The 11,902-nt window shown below is 34.7% G+C and overlaps 1 protein-coding gene across 8 annotated transcripts; it reads right to left on the minus strand.

Annotated features, from left to right (window-relative positions):
- Positions 1-1,800: 1,800 nt before the first annotated feature.
- On the minus strand, positions 1,801-8,545 carry LOC121794740 (U4/U6 small nuclear ribonucleoprotein Prp31 homolog). Of its 8 annotated transcripts, none has more exons than XM_042193060.1 (9): positions 5,290-5,573; positions 5,152-5,209; positions 4,730-4,795; positions 4,457-4,616; positions 3,324-4,216; positions 3,135-3,205; positions 2,916-3,018; positions 2,652-2,727; positions 1,801-2,074 (listed from the first exon to the last, which is right to left on the minus strand). In XM_042193060.1, exons 3-9 carry the CDS (start codon positions 4,783-4,785, stop codon positions 1,976-1,978), a joined length of 1,458 nt encoding a protein of 485 aa, XP_042048994.1. In that variant the 5' UTR covers positions 4,786-4,795; positions 5,152-5,209; positions 5,290-5,573; the 3' UTR covers positions 1,801-1,975. The 8 variants fall into 8 exon arrangements, with proteins under 8 accessions (XP_042048994.1, XP_042049000.1, XP_042048997.1 ...); XM_042193066.1 differs by having other exon boundaries at positions 4,457-4,587; positions 5,290-5,571; XM_042193063.1 differs by having other exon boundaries at positions 4,457-4,594; positions 5,290-5,570.
- Between the last annotated feature and the right edge of the window lie 3,357 nt (positions 8,546-11,902).

Consider the following 11,902-nt stretch of genomic DNA (forward strand, 5'->3'; position numbering starts at 1 on the left):
GATATACCCGTATCAAAAACGCTGTTGTATCAGTATTACGGACAGGATGACAAGAGACGTCCTGAACATGTAATAATGCTATAAAATTGCACCCAGGGATAAGGAAGTACGGGCAGGTTTACCTGAGGGCCTTGCCCTATGCCTGCCTTGAATGGATCCCCAACAGTACGCTTCAGTTTTCTGATCTGCTTGAACAATATAGAGGAAATGAGGCATATCAGAATACAGAAGCTATTCAAGCTAACACTATACTTAATCTAGCAGTAGTAATAGATCTATCAAAAAGTGACAAGGATCGTATTCTGAGATTAGGAAAGAAAATAAAAGAGAGAAACTGTAGTATTGACTCTAAATCACGGCAAACAACCCTCATAGGAAAAGCCACTATACGAATCTTTGGCAGTGACTACATTCATGACTCGGGCAACAACTTTATAAACCAGAACTGTAATTTTGGAATAACACTGAATATTGAAAAAGTCAAAAATAGGTTTTGATTTTAGTGTATGGTTAGAGAAATTGTCTAAAGACTTATTTTTGTTGACGGGATGATTCAAATCTTAAAATTCTTAAATTCATATTTTAGCATGGTACAACACAATTATCATTTAATCCAATACCTAAAAAAAAATCATGATATTCGCAACAAATTAGAATCAACCCACCTTCATAATAAAATAATTTTAAATTCTAAAATTCATATATCCGACAAATCAACAATGTCCACATTATAAAACTCTAAAAACCATACATTCCCAGACTTCTAAATTTCAACTCCTTCCAAGAAGTTCATTTCGGTTTATTGAAAAGTATATGTAATAACTTAAAAAATTTCGACATTCTAGGCTATTTAGTTACTATATCAACATCGTATCCTCCCATTTGGATTAACATAAAATTCTGCAGAATATTAAAAAATTTCCTCACCCAAGTCATTCTTGATTTGTGAAAAAGATGGATAAGGACGATGTGTGATGCTTAGACAACATAGTCGTCCTTGAAATTGTTATCTGATTATCATAGTTAAACTTTAGAGATTGTAATTGGCTGTGTGACACTTTTTTAACAAAATGATGTCATTATATATAATGTTAATTTAATTATTCTTATATATACAAAAACGGTGTAGTTTCTTGCGTTGTTATAGTATTATATTTGAGTTTGCCATATTAAATTCAATTTTGATCATCATAGGACAATTGGGAATTATTGAAAAAGTTAGATTTTCTATTCCAGTTCTAACAATTAGAGAAGTCAACGAAAAGTTAGTACTACCTCTATTCTTAAAAATAAAAGTTATTTTTATTTTAATTTGTCCCTTAAAATTAAAAACATTTTACTTATAGAAAACTTTTTTCTCTCTAATGAAATAATACTCATTCTCCACTAATAATATTTCAATTATTTTTTTCCTCTCTCTTACTTTAACGGTTTGCATTAAAACTCGTACTATTTTAAAAGTTTGTATTTTTAAAAAACAGAGACAATGAAGTAGTATGATTTAAATGACAAATATTCCAAACAAAAATTGTTCTCTTAAAACCAGCATTATAAAAATGAACCGGATCGATCAATTCAACATTATTTGGTTTGATCTGATTTGAACATAAGACCGTTGAACCGTTTTCTGGAGGCCGTTGATCCCTGCAAGGCACTGGAGGTACCTAGAAGCATTGTGGTAGAAGAGCATATACAAATAATTACTACTATTTCCATTTTTCAAACTCAAAGCAAATTTTAGAAGCAAGTTCTTCATCCGTATACAGAAATCAAAATATGAAACTGAAACATGTGGTCAAATTTAGCAATTTCACAAAATAATTTCCTCGTATAATTAAACATAGCGGGTTTAGTTAAAGCGACGAGTAGAATCAGCAAACAGAATACGTTACAAAAGTTGCATGCAGCTAGTTACACCAGAATAAAGGCCGAATCTCACGATAATGCCCACGGGGGTGGAGTAGCAGACTGTTTTTTATGTTCTCTTGATCTTCGAAAAAGTTCCAGTCTCTGAAAAATAAGTACTCTGAGTTCCTCCAAACTGGTTCGCCTGAGGATTTGAAAGCTCGATTCCCTGAAAAGCATGTCAAATCTTCACTCAGTAAACCAAAGTACAAGCAAGTTAGCAAATGTTATACTACCTCTGTCCCACTTTAGGAGTCCTGGTTTACCATTTTTGGGTGTCCCACTTTAGGAGTCCCGGTTGGAATATTTCATAAATGGTATTAGGCCCAACATTCCACTAACTTTTTTTCCACTCACATTTTATTATAAAACTAATATAAAAAAGTATGATTCCACTCACATTTTATTATAAAACTAATATAAAAAAGTATGACCCACATTCCACTATCTTTTTTCACCATCTTTCCTTTACATTTCTTAAAACCCGTGCCGAACTCAACTGGGACTCCTAAAGTGGGACGGAGGGAGTAACAAATTAAGCTTGGGTAGGGTCCATTTAATAGGGTAGATAACTCCTCTATCATCTTGGAGTTATTTGAACTAAAATGAGTGTTCTTATCATGTTTTGTCTTAATCTAACTTCCCTATCAAATTCCCCCTAATCGTGGAACTCAGCTGTGCCCCTTTTTGAGGCTAGTGTTTCAATGCTAAATAACCGAAACCAATGTCACAGGGAAGCATCAAACCTGGACGGGTGTGAAAGCCAGACTTGATGTCAGTCCAGAAGTTGCGCCACTGGTTCCATAACTCCTGTCCTTAAACCTGAAAAAAATATATTGCATCAATGAATAGTGATTGTCACTCATCAGCTATGAAAGCAGCAAATGTGAAGTAGAACTTCAGAGCAACTCAACTATTAAGCTTATTATAAGTTTGGAAATCGAACGAATCCAATGCGACATCAATAAAAAAAACTGCTATACTTCAACAGAAATGCGAGGAAATCATACTTCTTGGCTACTTTAGCAGCAAGTTTGCTCTGTCCAACAGATACACGAAGCTTTCCGCTACCAGCCTGACCGAGCATTCCATAACCTTCGCCAAGTCCATCACCTTCAAGAAATCATGAAGTCTTAGGATTAGCATATATTAGCAGCCTTAACACCTTCAAAATAAAAATGTACCAATCCTACTTTACATAACAAACAACACAGTTAGTATAATGGTACCTAGTGAACTCTCCTCTGGTATCCCGAACTGCATCCTGTTAGCCAGCTTCCGCATGTCTGTAATAGCATATCTGATGGAAATTGCAAGAACATTAGGATTTTGACTTGGAAGTTGGAAAATATTAATTTCAACTAAAAATTGAAAAATAAAATTTAATGAAGAAATAATCAATAAGGAAATTCAAGCACCTTTCTTTCATCTTCCTTAAACGCCGACCTCCTCTCTTCTTTCTGGGCTCTGAATCAGGAACCGGAAGTGGTTTAGGCTGCTTAGCAGGAGGCGGCTCTTGCCACTTCTCTATCTTTTTGTGAATCTCTGCGCGCAAAGTTCTCCCAGTTTTTCCAGCTGGGTCTCCCCTAGTAGAGTCTACACGTGCAGCAAGAGTGGATTTTGAAGCCAAAAGTCGACAAGCACGCATTCTTAAGGAAGGCGGAGTACTCTGGAAAATCTCAGTTTGCTCCAAATAGCCAACACGAAATTGGGATGTTGCTGTTGAAAACCCTGCTAAATTCTTCTTTTTGGCACCAAGAAGCTGAACGTTGCATGCAGGCATTTTTGCTAATGCCGAAAGACCACCAGCTGTACCAATTATTTTTGCCGCAACAGCACTTCCAACTATGGCTGAGAGATTTGGGGCAATATACCCCATTCGACTCTCCACAAAATCAAGAACCTTTTTCTTTGCAGAATCTAGAGCAAGTGCGCGATCACAAGCATCAATTGTCTTTTGCAAGACATCCTCCGGAAGAGGCTTTCCACTAGTAGTTGATGCTGTGACAGAAACCACCATAATAATAGCAGACGGTAAAAATCCTTCAAGATCAACAAGCGTCAGATCCATTTCATTAGCAATCTTTTTAACAACCCGGGCATAATCAATTGGGTGGTGAACAAGAGATTCAAGTTCTGGAAATTTCAAGCGATACTTGTCACGGATGAAATTGTGAATTATCACAATCTCATTTTCAATATCGACAGACAAGGCATTACAATCAACTATCAACTGATACTCTGGATCATCTTCTAAAACAATTCCATGAGTGGAGTTCTCAGACCCATTTTCCAATGCATCTTCAACTTTCTGCAATAAAAATCAGATGTTACCAACTATTACATTAATAATGAGAAAGCAGGGGCTTATCATTCACTCTAAATACAGACCTATACAAGGAAATCAGTTGCGGAATAAGACAAGGGAAATGCAACAACATAACCACCCTAAAGAAAAAGCAAGCAGCATCAGATAGATTAACTAATCAAAAGACGCATAGCATAACATAGTGGATATTGGATACATAGCAGTAGTCTAAACTAAACCAACCTGCATGATGTCAGTAAATCGCTGAGTTTTTTGTAGCTTCGACACACTATCAAGATCATCATAGTTAAGTGCTTCTATATCAGCTAAATCACCATCTACATCTTCTTCCATGTGCTCAGCATCGTCGTTATCTGCTTCCTTAATCAAAAGTACTATCAAACTAGGTCCACAGCCAAGAAAATAGCAAAAGCGGAGATGAACATCATGAACAGAGGACCCCAGTCATTACATGCAATATCGTATTCACATGCTAATAAAACCACATATACTTACCAGAAGATCATCTTCATTATCAGACAATTCATCAAGATCAGCCAGAAAAGAGTCATTCAGAGTTGCCTGAAACAAAATAATGCCCTGTTAAATTTAAAACATCAAGAGATGGTCTTCACTGAGTACATAAATCTACTCTAGACGAGGCGTGCAGCAATTCCAGTGTTGTTAGGGTCGCGGGGCGCATCGGGTCGATGAGGTAAAAATTCGGGTCGCAGGTCGACGAGTCGAGAGACCCACAAATCTAGGCTAATTGTTTTGCCTTTTAATATTAAATAAAATAAATATATTGCTCTAATGTTTATAATATATCAAATAATATAAATGTAGACGCAATTCATGTGAATAGAGATCAGTGTTGTGAAAATCGCGACCCAGGCGCGCTCGGGGCGCGGGGCGATCAAAGCGAGCCTGTAATCGACCTGATGCGGCGGGGTCGTGCGAGATCCGTGGAGCGACGGTGGGGCGCGCTTGGGTCGCCTGGGTCGCGGGTCGATTTAAGTTAAATATTGATGACTCTTCATCTTCTTCATTGAATAAACCAAAAAACAGTAACTTACCAACTTCCCACACTCTTATTTATGGAAAACCTACACCAACCCTTCTATTCAGCCGCCTTCTCCTCTCCTATTTCTTCTCCTTTCTTCTTCATCAGCCACCACTCCTTCGACGTGGGTTTCCTCAGCAAAAGCAAAAATCACGTTATTCTTCAGCCATCACTCCTTCGACGTCCAGATTCTCAAGGTTTCTACGGGTATGAGCATCAATTGTTATGGGGATTCACGAAATTTCAGTTTATCTAGAGTTTGTGTATGTGTTTTTTTGTAAAGAATTGTTTTTAGAGATATTGGGTACATTTGGATTTGTAGAACTGTTTTGTAAAGTCTCTCTCTCCTCTAATTTGCTGCGACTCCACAAGTAAGAAACAGAAGCCAAAATATATAAAAATAATTCAGAAGAACAATTAAAAAAAACATTCTCAATGTTTACATGTTTTCTAGAAAATAACTATATAATTTTATTTTAGTTTTCTGAGCTTGCAATCAAAATATATAAAAACAATTCAAAAGAACAATTCAAAAAAAAACATCTCAATGTTTACATGTTTTCTAGAAAATAACTATATAATTTTATTTTGTTTTTCTGAACTTGCAATCAATGTGGCTGCTTAATATGCATTGTTTATTTGTTGCTTAATAACCATATTATTTATTTAAATTGTAACAATAATTATTTTTATTTTTTATTTACTTCAGCTGAATGGTGGAATACTTTTGGATCTGACGCACCAAATTTGCGAAGTTTTGCAATTAGAGTATTGAGCTTAACTTGCAGTGCTACCGGCTGTGAAAGAAATTGGAGTGTTTTTTCACATGTAAGTAATTAGAATTTGAATGAGTAACATTCTTATATTTTAACATATTATTTTTCTTTTTATTTCCAGATCCATAGTAAAAAGAGGAATCGTCTAGCACAACAACGATTGAACGATTTGGTATTTGTGAAATATAATAGAGCGCTCGAACGAAGATTCAAGATTAGTGACACCACCGATCCTATTCTATTGAGTGATATTGATGAAAGTAACGAATGGTTACTTGGTAGGATGCAGGATGAGGATAATGATTTTGATGATTTGGTGTTTGATGATGATGATCTTCGTTGGACGGATGTTGGTAGAGCTTCTGGAGCGTCGGAAACAGTGTACCATACTAGAGGTAGCACAAGCACAAGAGAACAAGCCTCAAGCTCTATGCGTTCTTATACTCTTGTGGATAATGAAGATGACAGTGAAGATATTAACTTGGTTGTATCCGATGAAGGAGAAGAGGACTTACCTATGAGTGATGATGATATTATTTAGTTAATTATTTTATGTTTTGCAACTTTTTTTGGAACTTTGATGATTTTTGATAATAAAATTCAGTTATGTTGTTTAAAAATTTATATTTTTCGTCTAATCTTTTTTTTTTAATATGGAGTAATGATGTATGTAGATTTATTTGATGTGATAAATATTCAAGCAACAAACTTATAAAAGAGACAAATATAATCATCATTCGGCTATTCTGGCGCCCCGATTCGTGGGTCCCTCGCCCCGGGGTCCCCCCTCATCGCCCCGCGACCCTAACAACACTGATAGAGATAAAGTAGAAAATAGAAATGATCAAAATATCAAAACAATTCATAAGTCATAACACAATAAATAATTGATACAATTGTCTAAAATATCAAAACAAATGAATATATGAAGGGTGACAGCAAAAGATCTTTGAATTGTTTATTTGTTTAGGAGTGAAGAGGCCGAATTCTAAAGTGTAGAAAGTAGGTTTGAAATGTTTGATGTGGTGCATGCATATATATAGAGAATTGTGAATCAGAGAGTCAGAAAACATGTGAGAGATTTGAGAAAATCAGAAATAGCATATGTTTAGGGCGACCCAGGCGACCCACTCGACCCAATGACGACCCTATATCTCGATCAACACACCCATGTTGGGGCGGTGATGGTCTCGACCCAGGCGACCCGGGCTACCCGAACATATGCTATCGCCGGTGGGTCGCCTGGGTCGCCCTAAACATATGCTATCTCTGATTTTCTCAAATCTCTCACATGTTTTCTGACTTTCTGAATCACAATTCTCTATATATATGCATGCACCACATCAAACTTTTCAAACCTACTTTCTACACTTTAGAATTCGGCCTCTTCACTCCTAAACAAATAAACAATTCAAAGATCTTTTGCTGCCATCCTTCATATATTCCTTTGTTTTGATATTTTCAGACAATGGTATCAATTATTTATTATGTTATGACTTATGAATTGTTTTGATATTTTGATCATTTCTATTTTCCACTTTATCTCTATTCACATGAATTGCGTCTACATTAGAGCAATATATTTATTTTATTTAATATTAAAAGGCAAAACAATTAGCCTAGATTTGTGGGTCTCTCGACCCAGTCGACTCGTCGATCCGCGACCCGAATTTTTACCTTATCGACCCGATGCGCCCCGCGACCCTAACAACACTGATTAAAATGCATGAAGACTCACAAGCAAAACATTAGAAGATGTCTCTCAATAATCAGAGAGAAAATGGTTGGCTCTAGGTGATCTCAATAAACATTAAACACGACAAGGAGAAAAGGAGATTGAGCACGACAGATACGCAACCACAAAGACAACACACTTCACTGTAGCCAGAGGCCTACAGCATTATGCAGGAAAGCATGGGATTAGGGAAAGTTGGAATTGATTCTTTTACTAAACGATTAGATAAGCCAGTTGATTTAACAGCACCAACAAGGAAGATTATCAATTCCATTCGACTACCCATCTATTCTCCAGACTCCAACAGCAACCCAGAGTTCGTATAAACAACAATTGCATAAATTATCGATAAACATGATTTAAATTTTAAACACATGGAATGCAGCCATCTCATGAAATCTGCAACGCCTATCAATAAAAACAACGTTCGCATCATTTTAATTTAACCACGACTCAACTTAAATCCAGGCACGTATGCAATACAAACAAAAGCTATATTCAGAAGTAGTACGCAACACCAATTCATGAGTGTCTAGTAAAAACTAAAGCGATAAAAAAAAATCCAATCGAATTACCATATCCCACCGATGCCCTAAATTGCTTGATGCGAACGGATTACTGCTCGAGAAAAAAAGAGCGGAATTGCTAAATTCCTGCACAGAATCAGATAACGAAGAACAGGTTCAAATTAGAATCGTAGGGCTCCGAGAAGCGTATTGCTCAGCAACTATTTTGGAATAGAAAATATGGAAGTAATTGGAAATCGGTTTATTGTATACATGCCCAAAATTATAAACTTATTTCTCTTAGCCCACATTCTTTCTGTTTGGATGTCCCGTACTCATTGTATGATTAAAAAAATATTTACTAGTCCATTTGTGTACTACTTATTAATCTGACCCGTTCGTATTAGTTGTATATTTCAAATAATATTAAAGTTGATTAATCATTTTTTTATTGCGATAATATAATTACCATTTGATATAAAACCATATCATTATTTAAAACTCAAATATTGTACATGTAATTGTGGAACATCACTTTTTAGCATCATCTAGTTAAGTAGTTATAATCATAAAATAGCACATCTTACGTTTGGATAGTTAACTTATGAATATCATCTCATATGGAGCTTGAAAGATCATAATTAACTTCTAAGCATAATCTCATATGAATAATTACTCCTATGAAAGATCAATTTCGAACTTATATATATTCATGCATGGGATGAAGCCTGAAACCAACATTTGAACATAATATCATACAGTATATAGCTTCAGAAATCATAAGGAATTTCTGAGCAATATTTTGTCTGAAGCTTGTAAGACCATAGTTAACTTATAAGCATTTGTCTCACCTTTGTAGTTTGACATAACATCAATAATATATATGAGCATCTTCATCGTTTTTTACATAGGTCTTGCTGCATTGTGATGCGGTAGCCTTTGATATAAGATCTTCATATCTCATAGTTGTTCGTTAAAAATTCGAAAGTAACCCTGTCTTGCTAATAGCTATAGTTAGTTTTCATGACAAGCGACTAAGATTTTCAAAAATATATATTAGACCTACTAAAGGGTTTGGGGGTCCCATGGAACCCCTAACAATTTCACTATTTATACAGCATATAGTCAATTAACTAAAATTCACTCATTAGTTCAAGTGGCATATCACCAGGCTAGCAGTTTTCATGCCTGAGTTCGATTCCCTTAGAGCGCTTTTTATATTTTTATTTGTTTTGTTGCTATTTTTTGTATTGCTTTTTGTATTTCTTACAGCTATTAGGCACAAAAAGTTTATGTTTTGTACTCCTCCTTCATGACTAACTTATTTAAAAAATTATTCATAATTAATAATAATAAATGCATAAATTTTTCTAGTTTCCATATCATTAATTATTTTTATCTCATTATTCACCTCTTTCGCATCTTTATAATGTCGAAACTTTTGGCAACACCGACATTTTAAAAAATATCTTAGTGTTGGACCCCCAACGTCAAAATCCTGCATCCGCCACTGTTTAAGCATATTGAGAAACAAAAAAAAAATGATATTTTTGAATTAATGGTCTAATACCTTACTTGTTGGTCATGAGCTACAAAGAAAGTATTACTTGTGTTGAGGAGAAGAGAATTGTCACATCCTCACTTTTTTAAGGATAGCAACACCCAAGGCACCGTGACAACCTCTTTCGCATCTTTATAATGTCGAAACTTTTGGCAACACCGACATTTTAAAAAATATCTTAGTGTTGGACCCCCAACGTCAAAATCCTGCATCCGCCACTGTTTAAGCATATTGAGAAACAAAAAAAAATGATATTTTTGAATTAATGGTCTAATACCTTACTTGTTGGTCATGAGCTACAAAGAAAGTATTACTTGTGTTGAGGAGAAGAGAATTGTCACATCCTCACTTTTTTAAGGATAGCAACACCCAAGGCACCGTGACAGGGGTGAGATATACGAAGAACGAAACAAAAATTAAGGGGACTACATTCACGTCAAAAGAATATTCCAAATAAGTTATTCCATAATCGTATCTAACAAGAGGTCTCAAGTATGAAATTTACGCATAGACATGGACGGACCCAGGTAGAAATAGGGTAGGGCTAAAGCCTTTAATAAAAATATGTTTTAAACTATTTTCTTTTTAAAATTTTTAAAATTTATTCAAATTTAATGTAAATTATTATATAAAAGCCCTTATAAATGATCTAAAACACTAAAAATATAACTTTAGAACAAAATTTAGAAATCACAGCTCCCAATCATATATTTTTTTGCGTCCGCCCCTGCGCATAGATGATAATTAAACTATTACAACAAACATCAAGGAATACAATAGAAAATATAAAGGGAATCGGCAACTTGTATGAGGGCATTTTCCTTCGAGAGTCTACACAACTTCAGAAAAACATACATAGTTGATTACGAGGTTCTAAGTGGATACAGGACAAAACTGTATATGGAAAATCAATTTTCACATTTGACAGTCCAGTCTAAGTTATCTTCAATAAGTGTCATATTTGAACAACTAGTGCAGGGAAAGGTAACCATCTTCCATGGACACTCGACCGACCAACTCTCTCGATGATTCATAGCTATAGTATACATTAGTCTGAGTAGGGACGCTTCTTTATTCAGACTAAAATTTGATTTACTTAAAATCGACATAACCTTTCTCAAAACGGAGTATTGGCGAAACAAATATTCTTAAAAGTATTTCATGAATTTAAATCATATAAGGCATACTTGAAACTCATTTTACTTTAGTTATATACATGGTAAAAGCCCACATGATAAGCTTCCAAAAACCTCAGTATAAGCTTACCACCTTTGGATCGAGAGGAATAAGTTTTTCAGCTATAATAAACTTTAATAGAAATGTCACGTAAAGGTTTCTGCTAACTCACATTAACTAAATCTGACAGTTTAACGAATGGAAATAATTATGTAGTGATGTGATTTCAAGTTTGATTAAGTTTAAGAACTTAATTACTTATGATTAATCAGTAGATTATTTATGTTGGGTCTCAATAATTATATCCAAACCATTTAATTAAGGAGTCCATATCCACAACCGTTGTAGTACATCCCATCTGAATTAATTAGTTCAAACCCAAAGTACCATTTAAATATCCACCCCAAGAGAAATTCTTGGCCCCAATTTTTGCAAGACTCAGTTTCATAAAATAGGGAGCTCCAAAATTTCAGCCCAAAAAAGGGGCAAAAGGAAATTAAATCCCGCAAAATGTCACTTAATTAAGACCTTCAAGCTTGAATCACTTATCTTATAGTACTAGTATATAATAAATTAAACCCAAAGGAGAAATAATTTTTGAGCTAAAGAAACTACAAATTTATTTCTGATACTATGTATATTTGAAAATATTATTCTCATTTTCTAACTAATACAATTAATAATTTAATAGTAGAATAGTAGTATAGTAGTATAAAGTTTCGCTTAGTTGAAAGATATAATGTGTAACAATCACCGCAAACAAAATAAATTAAGAGGTTGAAATTTTCACAACTTTGCTAATGAGAATTTTGTTTACAATTATATCACACATATTTTAATAATACTAAAAATCTCACTGTCGTATTATGTAA

Source organism: Salvia splendens, chromosome 3 (genome assembly GCF_004379255.2).
Source record: "Salvia splendens isolate huo1 chromosome 3, SspV2, whole genome shotgun sequence".
NCBI lineage: Eukaryota > Viridiplantae > Streptophyta > Magnoliopsida > Lamiales > Lamiaceae > Salvia > Salvia splendens.